The 19,173-nt window shown below is 40.2% G+C and overlaps 1 protein-coding gene across 1 annotated transcript in view; it reads right to left on the bottom strand.

Annotated features, from left to right (window-relative positions):
- Positions 1–15,205: 15,205 nt before the first annotated feature.
- The window catches only part of LOC102814537 (F-box/WD repeat-containing protein 12-like), a 29,016-nt gene continuing 25,048 nt past the window's right edge, over positions 15,206–19,173 (bottom strand). Inside the window, exon 10 of the mRNA XM_006873663.1 lies at positions 15,206–15,299. Within this exon, the coding sequence (XP_006873725.1) occupies positions 15,206–15,299 (94 nt within the window). The remainder of the gene's footprint in view (positions 15,300–19,173) is intronic.

Here is a 19,173-nt window from a genome sequence, read left to right as displayed (position 1 = left end):
ATAGCTATGAGTGCTTTCTCCAGCAAGTATTGACAGGGTTTCTCCCACATGCCCAGCATGCTTAGTGCTCAATAGCATTAACTACTTAGAAAAGAAATTTGACACTGAGGGCTGGGAAGGAACATGTTTACCATTTGGCCTAGTTCCTACACCAGAGAGATCCAAATAAGAAGTGGTGGTGGGGTTAGTGTGCCGTTGAGTTGGTTCTAACTCACAGTGACCCTGCATAGGGTTTCTGAGGCTGTAACTCATCTTTCTTCCACAGAACAGCTGGTAGTTTCAAATTGCTGACCTTGAAGATAGCAGCCTGACTCATAACCGCTATACTACCAGAGCTGCCAGTGCAAAGGCACTGAGGTAGAAGCTCCTGAAACAAGTTGGTCAATAGCTAGAGGGGCACAAACAAGGGGCAGACTGAGGAGTTGAGATCAGGTGAGCCAGGTTGCAAAGGATTGTGTAGCCATTATTCAACCTTTGCCCAGCTCCAGGCTTAGCAGAGTAGATGGTCACTGTCAATCACTAAGTAATGACAGATGACACAAGTGAGACCCAGAAACCTGCAGGGGCCTGTTAAGAGATGGAGGGTGGCAGAATGGATAAGAAAACAAGATCCTTCAATATGCTGTCTGCAAGAAACACATCTCTTACACAGAGACAAAAACAGATTAAAAGTCAAAGGATGGAAAAAAATATACCAAGCCAATTGCAATAAAGAGCAAACAGGAGTGGCAGTACTAATCTCTGATAAAATAAACTTTAAGGCAAAAACCAGCATGGTGTTTATCAACTGAATGAGTGAGGTGGGCCACGGTGGAAATCGGGGCCCATGTGGGCCCAGGCCTAGTATCAGGGATGCAAAGAGACCCAGCGAAGAGTCGCAAAAGGGGCTACTTCACCCATGCTTCAAGATTGGAGGCAAACTGTGAGATCAGCAACCCTCTAATTGGATACCCACTCCACCACCTTCAGGCAGTAATCATTTCTGTAGTAGCCCACCACTTTGTAGATATGTCCTCAGCAATTCCAAGACCCTATACTGCCTAGACCCAGGTCTCTCCCCTTTTGAAGCTTTGGGTTCACCAGCCTGGTGGCCTGGGGAAAGTTCACTTACCTCTCCAATGTGTGTAGATTATCGGTCATCACCACCAGAGCCTTCCCTTGGGCCACCTGCAGGCATAAGGGAAACAAGGCTAGGATGGTCACCTGAACAACTACATAGGCCTTCTGAAGCTACCTCATCACCTCAATGTGCTCCCTCAACACAGGCAATGGCTCTCCAGAGTGTCGCAGTAAGCAGGTGAGCACTGGTGTGCAGAGCTTAGAAAGAGTGTGTGGTGGGTTACTTCAGGGTCCGCATGCTCTGGCATGGGCTCCTCTGTGGGGATCTTCTGCAGGGGCACCTTCCCAGGGCTCTACAGAAAGCTACAGCACCTGTATTTCGATCGTCTCTTCCTGGGGGTCTCTGGAGGAATCTCCCTCAGAAGGCATTCTGGGATACTTACTGCTAGCTGCTCCTACCAAGTCCCTGGGCTCTCAGTAGGGCCCTGAGCCTCCATCCAAGTAGGAGTCAGAGGGTACCAAGGCTTCTAGGAAGCTTACAAATTGGTAGAGGCTGGGCAGGGCCATAGTGGGTATGGTAGAGCAAAGGACCAGCAGGAAAGGGCTGACCACTTACCCAAGGCCTGAGACTGGAAAGAGGAGAGTTACACACAGGGCTGTGCCAGTGAACAGAGCATATGGTTTTGCACCTCCATTTCACAGAAAGGAAGACTGAAACTCTCAGGGAAGACCATATGTCCAAAGAGCTAGAGACCAGAGGGAACTCAGACTCACATCTCTGAGGGTCTCACCAGCATTCTTTCTTCAAACTCTGAGACATTGTCTTCCCTCCCCAGTAATCTAGACTACCTAGGTTTTCTCAGTGTTTCCTGCCCACCAGAAGACAATTGCTACCTCCAGGCACCAGAGAAATTTTAAAAGAGAACCTTTTGGAAAGGAGGCCTTAAAATCACTTCTGTGGGAGGACTGATCAAAGGCCCCATTGTTGCTTCTCTCAGGCTGATCTATAAGCCAGCCTGAGCCCAGCATAGGTTCTGAAATGAGAGTATCAGGATTGGTGCACAGGGCCTGTAACAGTTAGGCTTATCAACTTGGCTAGGCCAGGATTCCCAGTAGTTTAGCAGTTGATAGTTAACTCTATGTTGATTGGCAAGTCTACTTCCACTTCATAGGTAAGAATCGGACTTGGGCTGATTTTGAGTTTGGTTTTCTTTCCCCCTGTGGAGTCAGGAAGTCAGACACGATCCTTACTTGGTTTAAGTAGTTGGCATCAAGAATGGAATTCATTGCAACGGCTCCAAACTCATGAAAGCATGAGGTTTAGTAAGAGAAAGAACCAAGTGGCATGGGAAGTTTGGATTTTGGCCCTTAACAACAAACAACTGAAAGAAAAATTGTGCCTCCTGCCCGAGAAGAAAAAAAGCAGCTTTTGGAGTTGTCTAAAGCAGATGTCATGTTGGTTAAACAGGATGCCTAATAGAGGGCCACAGCCTTCTGAATCCACCCTGCTAAAGGCCCCAGTGGCACTGTGGGCTAATGTGTCAACCTGCAAAGTTGTTTGAACTGCAAGGTTGGTGGTTCAAGCTCACCAGCTTCTCCTTGGAAACCCTATACAGGGTCACAATGGGTCAGAATCGACTCGACGGCACTTCATAACAACAATAAGGAAGGGTAGACAAGAAAAGATTGAGCTTGATTGTTTTTAAAAGGTTTCTGTATTTGACTGCCTTGTTGGTTTCTCCCCTCTATTGTTGTAAAATAAACATATAGGTGTGATAGAAATTAATATAGGGAATTATGATTATAGAGAACTTATAAACGGGTCTTCAAGCTATACTTGATTGAATTTACTAAAAGGAGAGTTAGAAATAGGTTTTTGCTTTAAGCCTTTGTAGACTATGGAGCCTTAGGTGGAATCCTGAGCCCTACCCAGAACCGTCCCCAGAAGCAGGCAGTGTTTCATTCTGTTGTACATAGGGTCTCTCTCTGAGTCAGTAACGATTTAATGGCACCTAGCAACAACAACAAGAAATCCAGAATCTTCAGAGCCAGGACATTTGCAATTGAAAAGCTATTCAGACCAACCGGGAACTTCTGAGTGCACAGAAGATTCATGCAGAAAAAAGCAGACTGCTTGAATTTTGAGTTTCAAATAATCTATTTGCTTTGGGGACTTTTGGTGTGACACTGTGGATCAGCTTTGGACTGTGAACCACAAGGCCCGTTGTTCAAACCCACCAACTGCTCCTTGGAAACCCTATATAGAGTCACTATAATGGCAGAAGTCGACAAGGGTGAACTGTAATGGTTAGGCTCCTGTGTAACCTCTACCAGGCCAGGATTCCAGAGGTTTAGCAGTTGAGATGTGCTTATTCCCATAGTGATGAAACTCAACACAGGCATAGTTAACTCTGACAAGCGGCCATGAACAACCAATCAATTAAAAGGATGCTTCCTTGAGGGTGTGGCCTGCTCCCAATATAATGGACACGTGAGAAGGAGTCTCTTCTGTTGGCGACTTGGGACTCTGGAATTTATAAGCCATTTCCTTGATTAATAAACTTCACCTTATATATATTTAAATATGTTTCACTGGTTTTGCTTCTCTAGAAAACCCAACCTAAGACGCTGAGTGAAATTAGTCAATCACAAAAGGACAAATATTGGAAGAGACCACATCGTAAAAAGTCAAAAAAAGGTTTTCTTGAAGAAAGAAACATTCTGTGATGGTGTCAAGGGTGCTGGGAAGGGTGGGGGTTTTAATTCATGAACCAGAGCAGGAGTGGAGACCATCCAGCCCTCCCGGGATATCTAAGGCCCAATAAATCATTTGGTACGGCACTGCCAAGGTAACTGCAGTTCCAGCCATCACAATATGGGTGCGTTAATGAAATGTTGGTAGCATAGTGGTTTTGAGTTTGGCTGCTAACCTCAAGGTTAGCAGTTTGAAACTACCAGCTAGTCCACTGGAGAAAGATGAAGCTTTCTGCTCCCATAAAGATTTACAGCCTCAGAAACCCTCTATGATTCAGAACTGACTCCATGCCACATAACCAGCCAACCAATTAAATGTTTAACCCAATACAACAGGCTAATTTTTAAGTTGATAATTTGTATGGCTCACAAATTATGTTATAAATTTTGGCAGACAAAACATTCTCTACCCCTCTTGTATATTGTCTGCCCCCATCACCCATGTCAACATGTGTCTACCCTCTCTCCAATAGAGGACAGACACATGTTGACATGAGTGGTGGGGTAGGCAATATACAATAAGAGGGAGGGATGTTGGCAGAAGAAAGAAGACGGTATTAAGAAACACAGGGAAAACTGCAAGAGTTAAAGTGAATAGAGGCAAATAATACTGTTAGCTGATGGCACACAGAGGGGATTGCAATCACTGCAATGAAGCAAAATATATGATTTGTTGAGTGTAAAACTGATCATTTGCTCTGTAAAACCACTTATTTCATAAGAAAAGAGTTTTTACTGAAAAAAAAAAGAAAGATTTTGAAGGTAGTAGAAGTCCAAGTTGCACTAAAGACATTGGCGTAAAACAAGACTCCAGGAATTGACAGAATCCAATTGAGATGCTTAAGAAGCTTAAGAAGTGCTCACTCATCTATTGTCAAGAAATTGGGAAGACAGTTACCTGGCCAACTGATTGAAAGAGATTCATATTTTCTGGCAATTCCAAAGAAAGATGATCTTATAGATAACAGGAATTATCACACAGTATCATTAATACCCCATACAAGTCAAATTTTGCTGAAGATAATTTAAAAAGATAATTTTATCAGTTCATCAACAGGGAAATGCCATAAATTCAAACTCAATTCAGAAGAAGATGTGGAATGAGGGGAAACATTTCTAATGTCAGATGGTCAAACAGAAAATACCAGAAACTATTTGCTGTTGGTGTTAATTCCATCAAATGTTTCCAACTCATAGGGACCCTGTATAGATTTCAGAGGCTGTAAATCTTTGCAGAAGCAGAACGTCACATCTTTCTCCCAAGAAGTGGCTGGTGGACTTAAACCAGCAACCTTGTGGCTCTTGGTCCAGTGCTTATCCTAATGAGCCAACACACTCCCTAGAAAGCTGTTTACTTGTTTTTTTTTGTTTGTTTGTTTGTTTGTTGATGCTAAGGCATTCAACTGTGTGCATCATGACAAGCTATGGACAATATTGCAGAGAATGATCATTTCAGAACACTTAATTGTGCTCATGTGGCGCCTGTACAAAGACTAAGAGACAGTATTTCAAAAAAACAAAGGATACTGGATGGTTTAAAATCAGCAAAGGAATGTGTCAGTGTTGTATCCTTTCCCTATGTTCAATCTGTGTGTTGAGCAAATAATTCGAGAAACTGGATTATATTAATTAGACCGTGGCATCAGGATTGGAGGAAGACTCAATATCAACCTGTGATATGCAGATGATACAACCTTAATTAAAACTTTTATTGATGAAGATCAAAAACTATGTATCAATATAAAGAAAATAGAAACCCTCACAATGGAACAATAAATATGATAAACAGAGAAAAGATTGAAGTTGTCAAGGGTTTCATTTCACTTGGATGCACCAGCAAATGCTCATGGAAACAACAGTCAAGAAAGCAAATAACATATTACACTGAATAAATCAGCTGCAAGACACCACTTTTGAGTGTTACAATACAAAGATGCCACTCTAAGAGAGTAGGATGTTCCTAGACCAAGTCATAGTACTTTCAGTTGAGTATTAAACGCATGCAATGACTGGACATTGACTAAGACAGACCTGAAAAAAACTGATGCATTTGAATTATAGTTTTGGTGAAGAATATTAATATACCACATACTGCTAGAAGAACGAACAATGTCTTAGAAGTACAACCAGAAGTCAGGATCATTATCATTTTGCACAACATAAGAAACATGTGGTAGGTTAATTTGGCCCCTGTGCCATAGTTTGTTGACCCTGTTCTATAGTTTCAGGAATTTTGTTTATGCTTTGTTGCTGTTGTTAAGTGCCGTCGAGTCGGTTCCGACCCATAGCGACCCTGAACAGGGTTTCCGAGGCTGTTTATGCTTTAATAGCCTATTATTGATAGAAGTTTGTTAATTTTCCGTGTGATAGCTCTTTTTATCTCCTTTACATTCTTTTGAGTGTTTGCCCTGTAACACTTGAGGTAATTTGGTAAGCTTTAAGTACAGAATTTGTCTTTTTAGTACATATGCTTTTTATGTAATGACCCTCCTTTAGTTGGTGGTGGTGGTCGTTTACGGCGGGAGAGTTTACGGGGTGAGATGACCCTTAAGATCTAATTTATCTGATGTTAAAAAAACCTTTCTTTTGGTTAGTTTTCACCTAGTACAATTTTCTCCATCCTCTTACTTACACTGTTTAGCTGTACATTTGTCTTAGGTATGTTGTGGCAGTGAGGGCGGTGTGTGGGGCCGAGGGGGGAGAAGGAATATGGAGAGATTGACAATGCTGTTTGCCTTCCTTGAAATCATTCCCAACGTAGGTTTTGCAGCTGCTGGGATACAAGGGGATTTTTCTCCTTGGATATCCCTTTTTTCCCAGAAAATAAATCATGTTTTATCTCACCTGATCTTGATTCTTTCCATTTTGCCATTAACTGATTGCCTCAGGTGCTGGTGTCTCTGACAAGAGCCTATGACACACATTCTGGACAAAAAAATCCAAGGCTCAGCATGTGTCCTTCTGGAGAGAATTTTATAGCCTGCCAAAAAGGAGAGATGCAACTTTAGAACTCAGTATTGGCCCTTCTTTTTTCACAAATGGTGGTGGTGTTACAGTGACCCTGCATAGGGCTTCTAAGGCTGTAAACCTTTGCGGGAACAGGAAACCTCATCTTTCTCCCATGGAGCCCCTGGTGGATTCGAACTGCTGACCTTATGGTTAACAACCCAACATGTAGCCTGTTACACTACGGCAGCTCCACAAATGGAGTTGTATGAAGAGTGACGCTTAGACTTGGGACATCTGCTTTTTGGTTATTAGGATACATGACTTGAATCAGTCTTAAACTGAAAACAATGCTGAAATAGACAGGGCTATGACACTTCCGGTGTGGTGCTGTGGGTTAATGTGCTGGACTGCTAAGTCACTTTGAACCACAAGGTCGGTGGTTCAAGCTCACCAGTGGCTCTTCGGAAACCCTAAACAGGTTCGCTATGGGTCTGAACCGACTCGACAGCACTTAAAAGAGTTTAATCTGTAGTGACATCATTGTGCTGCTGTCCCAAGCTTTATACTTGTTGTGAAGTGCCATTGAGTCGGTTCCGACCCATAGCAACCCTGTATAGGGTTTCCGAGGAACGACTGGTAAGTCTGAACTGCCGACCTAGCAGTTCAAACAGCTTTGCAGGCTGGCGCATTAACCCACAGTGCCACACCAGGACTCCAAGCCTTACGCTAGCTTCATACAAATTCCTGCTAAGTAAAAATGAGAAATACTTTCATTGCTAGAGCCACTGGAATAAGGGAACTCTATTTACCTGAAACCAAAAACATTCTAAATGTCAAAAGTTTTCCTTACAAGAAACAGCATGTCCAATTGGATTTAAAAATCCAGTCTGGCCTTTTTTTCTTTTTAAATTTACATAGAGCACAATCATCTTTCTTGCTGTACTCTACTATGGGTTTTACAATTGCATATAGTTGTGTAACAACCACAATAGGATTAAGAACAACTCCCATCATCCACAACATTCTAATATGCTATCCCTAACGAAAAGGAAAGATGCAATTCCAGAACTCACTACTGGTCCTTTTTCCACCAATGGTGGTGGTGGTATCCCATCAAGTCAGTTCCAACTTATAGTGACCCTGCACGGGGTTTCTGAGGCTGAAAATCTTTGCAGGAACAGAAAGCCTTGTCTTCCTAATACTTGGGAAACACTGGGCTATTATCCATCCCTATGGTTTTGCTTATATCAGAATATCCTATAAATGGAATTGTCACCTTTGGAGTTTAATTTCATTCAAAAAACTTAATTCAGTTGAGACACATTCATGGTATTTTATGCACCAATTGAAGACTATTCCATTGCACAGATGTATATAAGTTTTATCTTTTTACCTTAAAGGACATTTGGGTTATCAGTTTTTGGTGGTCATGAATAAAGTTTCTATAAACATTCACATAAAAGTTCTTTTTATTAGATCACAAGTTTCCATTTGTCTTTGGCCAAGTACATAGATGTGAAACTGTTATTATGATACATGCATGTTTAATTTAATAAGAAATTGTCAAACTTTTATTTTCAAAAGTGAGTGTCATTTTCATTTCACCATCAGTGTATGAGAATTCTAGTTGTTACACATCTTCCCCATACAAGTTTTGTGTATAATCATGAGTTTTCATTCGTCTTTGGCAAGTACATAGAAGATTATTAGGTAATATGCTAAGTGCATGTTTAATTTAATGAGAACTTGTCAAACTCATTTTCATAAATGAGTGTCATTTTGCATTTCACCAGCAGTGTATGAGAGTTCAAGTTGCCACACATCTTCCCCAACACTTGACAATTTTTCTCAGCCCAATAGATGTATAATGGTGTATCATTACGGTTTCACTTTCAATTCCCCCTAATGACAAGTGCCAAGACGTCTCAGTTTGTGGCTTGCGTCTTACTGTGATGCTGGAAGCTATGCAATTGGTATTTAAGTTCCAGCAAGCTCACCCATGGTGAACAAGTTTCAGCAAAGCTTTTAAACTAAGACAGAGTAAGAAGGAGAAGATTTAGACTTCTAAATGGTTGTTGTTGATGCTGCTAAGTACTACTGAGTCGGTTCCCACTCATAGCAACCCTATATAGGGTTCCCAAGGAGCGGCTGGTGAGCTTGAACTGCCAACCTTCCAGTTCAAACCGACCTTATAGTCCAGCGTATTAACCCACAGAGCCACACCAAGTCATTGAAAACTTTATGAATATCTGTGGAATGTTATCTGATATTGTCCCAGAAGATGAGACCCTCAGGTTGGAAGGCACTCAAAACACAAGTGGAGAGGAGCTGACACCTCAAAATAGAGCTGACCTTACCGACACAGTGGAGCAAAGCTTTCTGGACTTTTGTTTGCTGATGGGACACAACTCAAAAAATCAGGAAAAACAGCTGTATACATCCATTAATAATTGGAACTTGGAATATACAAAGTACGAATTGAAAAAAATTGGAAGTCACCAAAAACAAATGGAATGCATAAAGATGGATGTCCTAGACATTAGTGAGCTGAAAAGATACTGATCTTTTTTTAATCAGTATGATTTATTATGATTTAATCAGTATGGTTTATTATGCCAGGAATGACAAATTGAAGATGAATGGCACCACTTTCATCATCAAAAAGTGCTTCAAGATGTATATGAAGCACAATACTGTTTTTATAGGATAATAGCCATGTGACTATCCAATTAATACCACACTTATTTAAATTTACTCACCAACCACTAAAGCTAATGATGAATAAATTGAAGCATTACGAGGGACTGGAATGCCAAAGTTGGAAACAAAGAGCAAGGATCACCACTTATTTAAGTCATCTTTGATTTATTTCAGCAGTGTTTTCTAGTTGTCATCATAGAGATACTTCACATACTTTAACTAAGCTATTTCTAAGTATTTTATACTTGGGTCTGGAGTAACTGGTATTTTTTATTTATTTATAATTATTCACTATTACTATATAGAAGGAGTCCTGGTGTGGCACTGTAGGATAAGCACTGAATTGCCAATCACAGTGCTTCAAAGCTACCAGCCGCCACTTCTCAGAAACACTCTATAGGGTGAGTATGAGCCAGAACCGACTCAACACATAGTATATAAAAGAAAAAAACCTGGTATGGCACTTAAAGATGAGACCCCAAGGTTAGTATTTCAAACCCACCAGCCACACTTGAAAACCTATTAGTTGGAACTTATTCAACAGCATACAACAATATATGTAAATATATTTAGAATATTGACCTTGCGTTCTTAGACCTTCATAAACTATTTCTTGGATTGTTTCTGGGGATTTTCTCTATCAACTTATGTGTGCTTTGAACTAGAATAAGGAGCCCGGGTGGTGCTGTGACTAAAACTCTCAGCTGCTAAACAAAAGACCAGCAGGTAAACCCACTAACCACTCCACAGGAGAAACGTGGCATTCTGTTTCATTAATGATTTACAGTCTAGAAAACGCTACGGGGCAGTTCTACTGTATCCCATAGAGTGACTGTGAACTGGAATCAACTCAACAACTGCTGGCTGGACTAGAAAGAGATTTATGTTTGCCTTTCCATTTGATTTGGTTTTTGTTTTCTTCCTTACTGCACTGCCAAAGTGAACAGGAGTGGTCAGAGTGGACATCCCTGCTTTGATATCAATATTTATAAGAAAGAATTTAGTCTTTCACCAGTAAGTATAATGTTGGCTGACAAGTTTTTATTGTTGTTAAGTGCTGTTGAGTCGATTCCGACCCATAGTGACCCTTATAGGGTTTTCGAGGAGCAGCTGGTGAGCTTGAACCACCGACATTGCAGTTAAAACAGCTCTGCAGTCTGGAGCATTAACCCACAGCGCCACACCAGGACCCATTATTAAGTTAAACAGTTCCTCTATTCCTAGTTTAAGAGTTTTTATTTTTCTTCATGAATGAATGTTACATTACATCAAAAGCTTTTTGAGATTTAGTGATGTGATCATGTGTGTTTCCTTTATTATGAAATTGACCTTGTCTTACTTGAAGTTTTGAGAATGGTTTCCCCTCCATCCACCCAACCCTTATCACTGTCACCAGTCCCATAAATTTTGTTAGATCCAAGGAGACTGCATAAGAACGTAAGAAAAGCAAGCATATATTACAAATATGTCGCAAGATTGTCAATTTATCTTAACAAAACCTGGAGAATATGTTGGAGAGGAGTATAAGGCTAGTTGACCAGAGATTAAGAAACATATGATGGATCATGCCTATGTTTTAGATATGAGAACAAATGATAAGACTGAATTCAGTCCATGTGAGCAGTAGAAAGCGACTTTAAGAGTTCACTCATTTGTTGACTGGAACCTCAATGGTACTTGCAATAACAACTTCATTCTTCTCCCTAACTACCCCACTAGCCATACACTAATTCAGAAACCACTAGTTGAAAGTGTATTTCCTTAGTTCAACTAAGGAGCACTGGCAGTACAGTAGGTTAAAAGCATTGGGTTGCTAACTCCAAGGTAAATGGTTCAAACTCACCAACTGCTCCAAGGGAGAAAGATAAGGTTGCGGCAACCCATAAAGATTTAGTCTTGGAACCTTAAGGAGCAACTATTATGTCCAATAGGGTTGCTTTGAGTTTGAATTGACTTAATGGAAGTGGGTTTGGAATTTTGGTTAACTTAAACTCTATCATGTTCAACAGTGTAGATCAGTGGCAGACTTGCACATAAAATATATACTCTGAAATGTTTTGAATGAAGATGGACTTGATCAGGTACCAAAGCCAAAGTAAATTCTATGAACAGGTGGCTCTAACCATCAGTGAATCTGTTCAAACCATTCAATACGTTACCATTGTAATCAGTATATATTTGTCCTGTATCCTACAAAATGCCGGCATGAGTTGACCTTCCTGAGTTTCCTCCCTCATCTTTACCATACATACTTCATCATTTACTTCAGAAATAAAATAAACACCTGGCTGTCTCAGACTTTGCCTAGGTGCTATTTATAGTGCCTGACATGTCTTCTCAAGTCACAATGCCCTTCTCCATTTGTTGTTGTCATTAGGTGCCATCGTGTCACTTCCAACTCACAGCAACCCTATGTACAACAGAAGGAACACCGCCCAGTCTTGTACCATCATTACAATTGTTACCTGTGAGTCTATTGTTACTGCCACTGTGTCAATCGATCTTCCTGGAGGTCTTCCTCTTTTGTTTACCTTCCATTTTACAAAGCATGACATCCTTCTCCAGGGACGTGTTCAAAGTATAAGAGACAAAATTTTGCCATCCTAGCTTCCAAGGAGCATTCCAACTATACTTCTTCCAACATAGATTTATTTGTTCATCTGGCAGTCCTTTTAATATTAATAGTACTTTTAATATTCTTCTCCAACACCATAATTCAAATGCACTAAATGCCATGGCTTGGGTCAGATGCACCTTGTTCCTCAAACTGACGTCTTTGCTCTGTAACACTTTAAAAAGGTTTTGTGCAGATGTGCCTAATGCAGTATGTCATTTGGTTTTTTGACTGCTGCTTTCATGAGTGAGTTGAGTAAAATGAAGTCTTTCACAACTTCAATCTTTTCTCCACTGATATGGATGTTGTTTATTGATCCAGTGGTGAGGATTTTTGTTTTTTTTACAGTGAAATGCAAACCCATACGGAAGACTGTGATCTTTGTTTTTCATCAGTACATGTTTTAAGTCCCCTTCACTTTCAGCAAGCAAGGTTGTATCATCTGCATATTGCAGGATGTTAATGAATCTTCCAATTCTGATGTCACCTTCCTTCATATAATCCAGCTTCTTAGATTATTTGCTCAACATACAGACTGAGTAAGTATGGTCGAAGAATTCAACCCCGATGCCAATCTTTCCCAATTTAAAACCATTCAAACTCCCCTTGTTCTGTTCTAGCAATTGCTTCTTGGTCTATGTACAGATTCCATATGAGCCCAATAAAATATTCTAGACTACTCAGTTTTTGCAATGTTATTCATGGTTTGTCATGATCCAGGACACAGCCAAAAGCCTTTGCAGAGTCTATAAAGCACAAGTAAACACCTTTCTGGTATTCTTTGATTTCAGTCAACATCTGCCAAGCTTCAATAACAGTACACCTCGTTCCACGTCCTCTTCTGGCTCCAATGTGAATTTCTGGCAATTTCCTGTGGATATACTGTTGAAACTGTTTTTTAATTATCTTCAACAAAATTTTACTTGCATGTGATTTTAATGTTCCTGTTACATGATTGCCACATTCTGTTGTGTAACCTCTCTTTGGAATGTGCACAAATATAGAGCTTTTCCAATTGGTTAGCCAGGAAATTGTTTTCCAAATTTCTTGGCATTCATGAGTGAGTAATTCCAGTGCTTCATCAGTTTTTTGAAAGATTTCCATTTGTATTCCATTAGTTCCTAAAGGTTTGTTTTTCACCAATGCCTTCAGTGCACCTTGGACTTCTTCCCTTCGGTTCTTGATCATATGCTATCCTCTTGGAATAACTGAGCATCGACCATTTCTTTTTGGTACAGAGCCTCAGTGTATTCCTTGCTTCTTTTCTGTTGATGCTTTCTGCATCATTCAATATTTTACCCACAGAATCCTTCAATATTCCAAACCAAGCCTTTAATGCAGTGTTTGCAGCTTGAGAAAAGCTGAGCATGTTTTTCTCTTTTTCCTTTGTTCTCTCATCCTCCTAGATACAGAAAAGAGATGGTGGACACTTTAACAGCCTAGAAACTTGCCCTGCCCTTGAACTCTCCCACTGAGATGGTTTTCCCTTGAGAATGTAAACATCCCCCTCAGATCATGTTTTTTTCAAGCCCTGAGAGCCAAGGAAATAGAACTGGATCTTGAATTTGGCTGTTACTCTCTCCCACAACTTTGAATCCTGGCCAATATCAGTTATCAGTGATAATGTAAACTAAACCTTTATGTGGTTTAACTTTTGACATATTTTTTGTTTCCTGGTCCTTGTGAGCATTTTTTAACTTCTATTTTCTGTTTCTCTTCTAAGTCTTTCTAAATATTAGTCCCTATGTCATTAAGAACCTGCGATATACAGATGATACAACCTTGCTTATTCAAAGTAAAGAGGACTTAAAATATTCACTGATGAAGATCAAAGAGCACACCATATGGATTGCATCTCAATGTAAAGAAAACAAAAATCCTCACCATTGGACCAATAAACAACATTCTTATCAATGGAGAAAAGATTGAAGTTGTCAAGGACTTGGATCAACTATCAACACTCATGGAAGCAGCAGTCAAGAAATCAAACGATGTATTGCATTAGGCAAATCTGCTATACAAGACCTTTTTAAAATGTTGAAGAGCAAAGATGTCAGCTTGAGGACTAAGGTGTGCCTGACCCAAGCCATGGTGTTTTCAATAACCTCATATGCATGCAAATGCTCGACAGTGAATAAGTTAGACAGTAGAAGAATTGATGCTTTTGATTAATGGTATTGGAGGAGAAAGTTGAAAGTGCCATGGGCTGCCAAAATAATCAACAGATTTGTGTTGAGAAAAGTACAGCCAGAGTGCTCCCTGGAGGTCAGGATGACCAAACTTTGTCTCTCATACTTCGGACATATTGTTAGGAGGGTCCAGTCACTAGAGAAGGACATCATGTTTAGTAAGGTGGACGGTCAGAGAAAAAGAGGAAGACCCCCAACGAGATGAATTGGAAAAATGGCAGCATCAATGGACTCAAGTGTGGCAACAATAGTGAGGTTGGCCCAGGATTGGGCAGTGTTTCATTCTGCTGTGCAGAAGAGTCGCTATTGAGTCGGTACTGACTCGATGGCACCTAACAACAACAACAACAACATGTCTGATTTTTTTCCCTAAAATTCTGCGGTTTATTTTAATTTTAATTTAATTTTAATCCAGCCTCAATCTAATTTTAATCCAGCCTCAATCTAAATTCACACTTCCTCCATTGTATACTAGGAGCTCTGGTAGCATAGTGGTTTTGAATTTGGCTGCTTATCTCAAGGTCAGAGTTCAAAACTACCAGCAGTTCCGCAGGAGAAAGATGAGGCTTTCTGCTCCTGTTAAAGATTTACAGCCTCAGAAACCCTATGCAAGGTTGCTGCAAGTCGGAACCGACTTCACGGCACATAACCACTACCACCACCATTTTATACTGTCATTGCATTGTTTTTAATTGTATATTGTATAACCATTTATTTTACTCATTATTTTGTACTCCTCCTGATGGTAGGAATATAAGATCCATTATTAGTACTGCATCTGCATTAAGACCTGATTCATAAAACCTATCACAGGGTCTGAGACGTAGTTGAATCACCACTTCTTAAGATAACAAAAGTAATCATTCTGTATTTGCAAATAGAATTCTCTTTACTACATTGACAAAGATGATTCATGGTTCATTCCATTAGTTTCCATGTTCTACAAAGAATACATCACCAGAATGCTGGAATTACGACATTTTGTCACCACACAAACAATGCTCATGTTGTCACATATTGCCTTGGGGGGAAAGCTGCCAACAGAAAGAAGAAAAAATAAAAAGCAAGATTATGTGTATACAAAAAGGCAAAGTAGGCATCTCTGTTGCTAATGTGAGTTCACCAATTGCTCTAAATATGAAGTTTTCTCCTTCTGCAAAGATTTACCTCCTTGACCCTACACAGTGTTGCTATGAGTCAGAATCGACTCAAAAACATTAACAACAATGTTCCTAATGAGAACCTGACAGATATATAAGTACTTTTCCCAACTCAATTGGTCTTTTCATCATAGAAATTACTCTAACGTTTGGCTTTGAATAACTGCATGGATTTAGCAAGGTTGTTATTGTTACTGTTAAATGCTATCTAGTTGGTTTCAACTTACAGTGACCCTGTGTAGGGGTTCTGAAAAGTGACTGCATCCAATCTCTCTCCGGCCAGTGCTGCAGAGACAGGAAGAAGCCTGTGGACCACCCTCTCCCTGAATGAGAAGGAGCAGAGATGGCACTCTACCAGTTTCTGAAAGGGATTATTAAGTAGAGTCTTAACTAGCATTTCACCCAGCATCACTCACCTTCTCTCTGGCTGTCCAGAATCTTGGGGCCAACATTTCTTGACTATCCTTGCCCTATTTTAAACAAGTCTCAGCAAAGAGCTGACACCTTCTCCTATCTAACCCACCCCCACTCCTCCCCCCACCAGAGTGTGTTTGTTGTATGGAGTCTCCTTTCGTTAGCCAACTTCTCCCCTGCACTAAGGTGAGAAGTGTTGCCCTTCCCTCTCCTCACCAGCCACTATAGAGGCTGTGGGGTACAGACAATCTCTCTCCTGTACTATGCAAATAACATTGTTTTCTCCCAACCATAAGCTTGAGAAACATTATATATAAGAAGGAGATTGAAAAGAGGATTCTTTAACACGTTGCTCATGTGTTAACTGACCAATATCAACACAGCAAAAGTTTGAAACCATTCAAGGTTTCATGTTGGTCTCAGAGTTGTACTTGTTAAGTACCATGGAGTCAATTCCAACTCATAGCAACCCTATATAGGGTTACCAAGGAGGAGAGAGAGTCCAGTACATTATGCTTTAGGGCCACACCAGGACTTAGAGCAGCAGAAAATTATAGCATTGTCAAGGTTTTGAAACTTAAACTAACACCTTAATTATATTTGACAAAAGTGAACCAGGATGCTTACAAGCTTTCAAGAGGGAAGCTAGATTCAGAGGGCATGGAGGAAAATAGAATCTCCACTGAGTAGTATACAATCTGTCTAGGCTGGGCTGATGAAAAGAAATCCGGATGTATTGTGATACAATAGTGAATAATTATTATCTGGACTGCTTGTAAGGATTGGAATTGTAAAGGAAGGGAGTGATTAACTTTTCAGCCTAAGAGCGAAGATCCCTGGGACCATCAGGGAAGAAGAGTGGAGAGCGGGACCCTACCCAGAGAAGCAGTGATGCCTGAGATGAAGGCAGAGACGATGATGTGGAGAAATGGAGCTGTTGGGGACTTTAGACACAGAGAGGAAGAGGGGTTGTGTGCTGATGACCGGGGGACATGTGTGTAGTGTATACCCTTTGGATGGTTGATGATGCATGGAGGGGATTGTAATCATAGCAATGAAATTATATACTATAGGATGAATGTAAAACTAATGTTCTCCATGTAAACTATCACATAATTCACAATAAAACATTAAAAAAAAAAAAACTGAACCAGGATGTAAACTCTGAATGCTAAGTATATGTATGCCTGTCAACATTGAAGTATTTCACTGGGATCAGTTTAATACTACAATATTCAAATACCTAGAATTTTATCCAAAATTACCATGTCAGAAATCAGTATAATCTGAACTCAAAAGAATTTAGATAACTATTAGCTACCAATGCCTAGATGTTGCAGATATTGCAAATATCTGATAAAAAAAATTTTGAAAGCTATTATAAAGACACACCAGAAAGAAATTATAAACATTCTGGAAAACAATGGAATAGTATGAAAATCTCAGTAAAATAATGGGATATATAAAGAACCAACTGGAAATTTTAATACAAAATACAGTAACTGAAATTTAAAAAAAAACAAGTCATTGATTTGGCTCTACAGCAGAATGGGGATGACAGAAAAAAATGAGTGAACTTGAAAATAAATTGACATGAGCCAATCTGAACAATGAGAATATAGCTTGGGGTGTGGGGCATAAACAGAAACCTCTGTAATAGTAGGAAAGGATCAAACACCAGTGCCATTAAATTATGGAAGGAAGGGATCAAAAAATAAAAAGAATACTTGAAGAAATAATGTCTGAAAATGTCCATGTTTGGAGAAAGGCAAGAACCTACAGGTATAAAAAAATATGTATAGTACCCAAAAGACTATAAACTCAAGGAATTTATACTCTTAATCAAATTTCAAAAATTAAAAACAAGGCAGTGACTTGAAATCAGTCAGAGCTTTAAAAAGTATGAGGAAAAATTCTAGTATTTTGTAATTCCATTGTCCACAAACTTTTTGAAAGCCCCTTGTACATAAGGAAGTGGCACAGTCATTTTTTCTAATGCCGGAAGAACTAAAAATAGCAATTAAAGGATTAGCACAGTGGGTTAAGAAAAATGACCCAACTATAAGCTGTTAAAAGAAACTCACTTTAAATACAATATATGAGGGTAAGTCAAAATTTATTGTTACTAGGGTTCTAATTGGACTCCCGGTGTGGTGCTATAGAATCAACCAAAAGACAAGCAGTCCAAATCCATCAGTTGCTCCTCAGAAACAGCACTTAACAACAACAGGGTTCTAGTTTATATATGCATAGGCTTATTCTAAACAAAACATGTTTAAATGGCTTACAAGACATTTCTCCCATCAGATTGCCCCTTTTTCGATTCCTTGGTGGAGGGCACTTAAGTCCAGCGTTAGCTGACCCTGTTGGAACCCCAGATCAAAGTGATGCACAAGCAGCTGCTGCTCTTTAACAATGCTATGTCCACCTACTTTGCTGGGACCCAGAAACAGCTGGAGCAAACCTTGCAGCAGTACAACATCAAGTTGCAGCCGCCAGGAGCTAAGAAGCCTTCCTGGCTAGAGGAGTAGTGAGCTGCTCACAGCCCAACCTGGCTATCAAAAAGGAATTTAGGAAGGCCAGTCCCTGCCTGGGGGAAATGGGAAATGAAACATTCTTTGTCCTCTGGCTTGGGTTCCCCTTTCCCTGGCTGGTGCCTGACACCAGTTTTGCTGGAGCTGCTGTGGGGAGCCGGCCAGCAGGCCAAGCATTCTCACCCAGTCCTTTATCTTCCTGGCCACAGGGTTCCATTCCCAGATCTTTTCCTTCCAATCAACAGCCAAAGGCTATCACAAGACCACTCCCTGGCCAATGGCATCACTGCTCACTGTGGTTCCCCTGGGCCAATTATGTTGTTTCCATTATCCTTTGTCCCTCCTCTATGTGTGCCCATTGCAGAGAAGGAGACTGGAACCAATGGGGAAGGGATAATGAAGAGCCCCATTTCCGGCCCTGCATCTGAATGGGCCTCATCCCATCCACACAGTTTGTGCTCAGAGCCCTGTAAGACTGGGGCCTAGTAGTACTAGGAAGAAGCCTTTCATCAAAGCAGAAGAAGAAAAAAGAAGCACCAATATTAATATCAAGCAAAGTAGACTGAAGAACATAAAATTACTAGGGACACTACACAATTTTTTAATATCAATTAACCAAAAAGACATAGTCCTAAATGTGCATGCAGCAAATAACAGAGTTGCAAAATAGATGAAGCAAAACTGACAGAGCTGAAAGATAAAATAGGCAAATCTATAATTATGAAGCACAACAATCTAACAAACTGATAAAAATTGGAAATCAATAGCATAAAGACAATAATGAAATATCCAAATACTTG

This window comes from Chrysochloris asiatica, unplaced genomic scaffold (genome assembly GCF_000296735.1).
Source record: "Chrysochloris asiatica unplaced genomic scaffold, ChrAsi1.0 scaffold00246, whole genome shotgun sequence".
Classification (NCBI taxonomy): domain Eukaryota; kingdom Metazoa; phylum Chordata; class Mammalia; order Afrosoricida; family Chrysochloridae; genus Chrysochloris; species Chrysochloris asiatica.
This window is presented reverse-complemented; position numbering and strand designations above follow the sequence as displayed.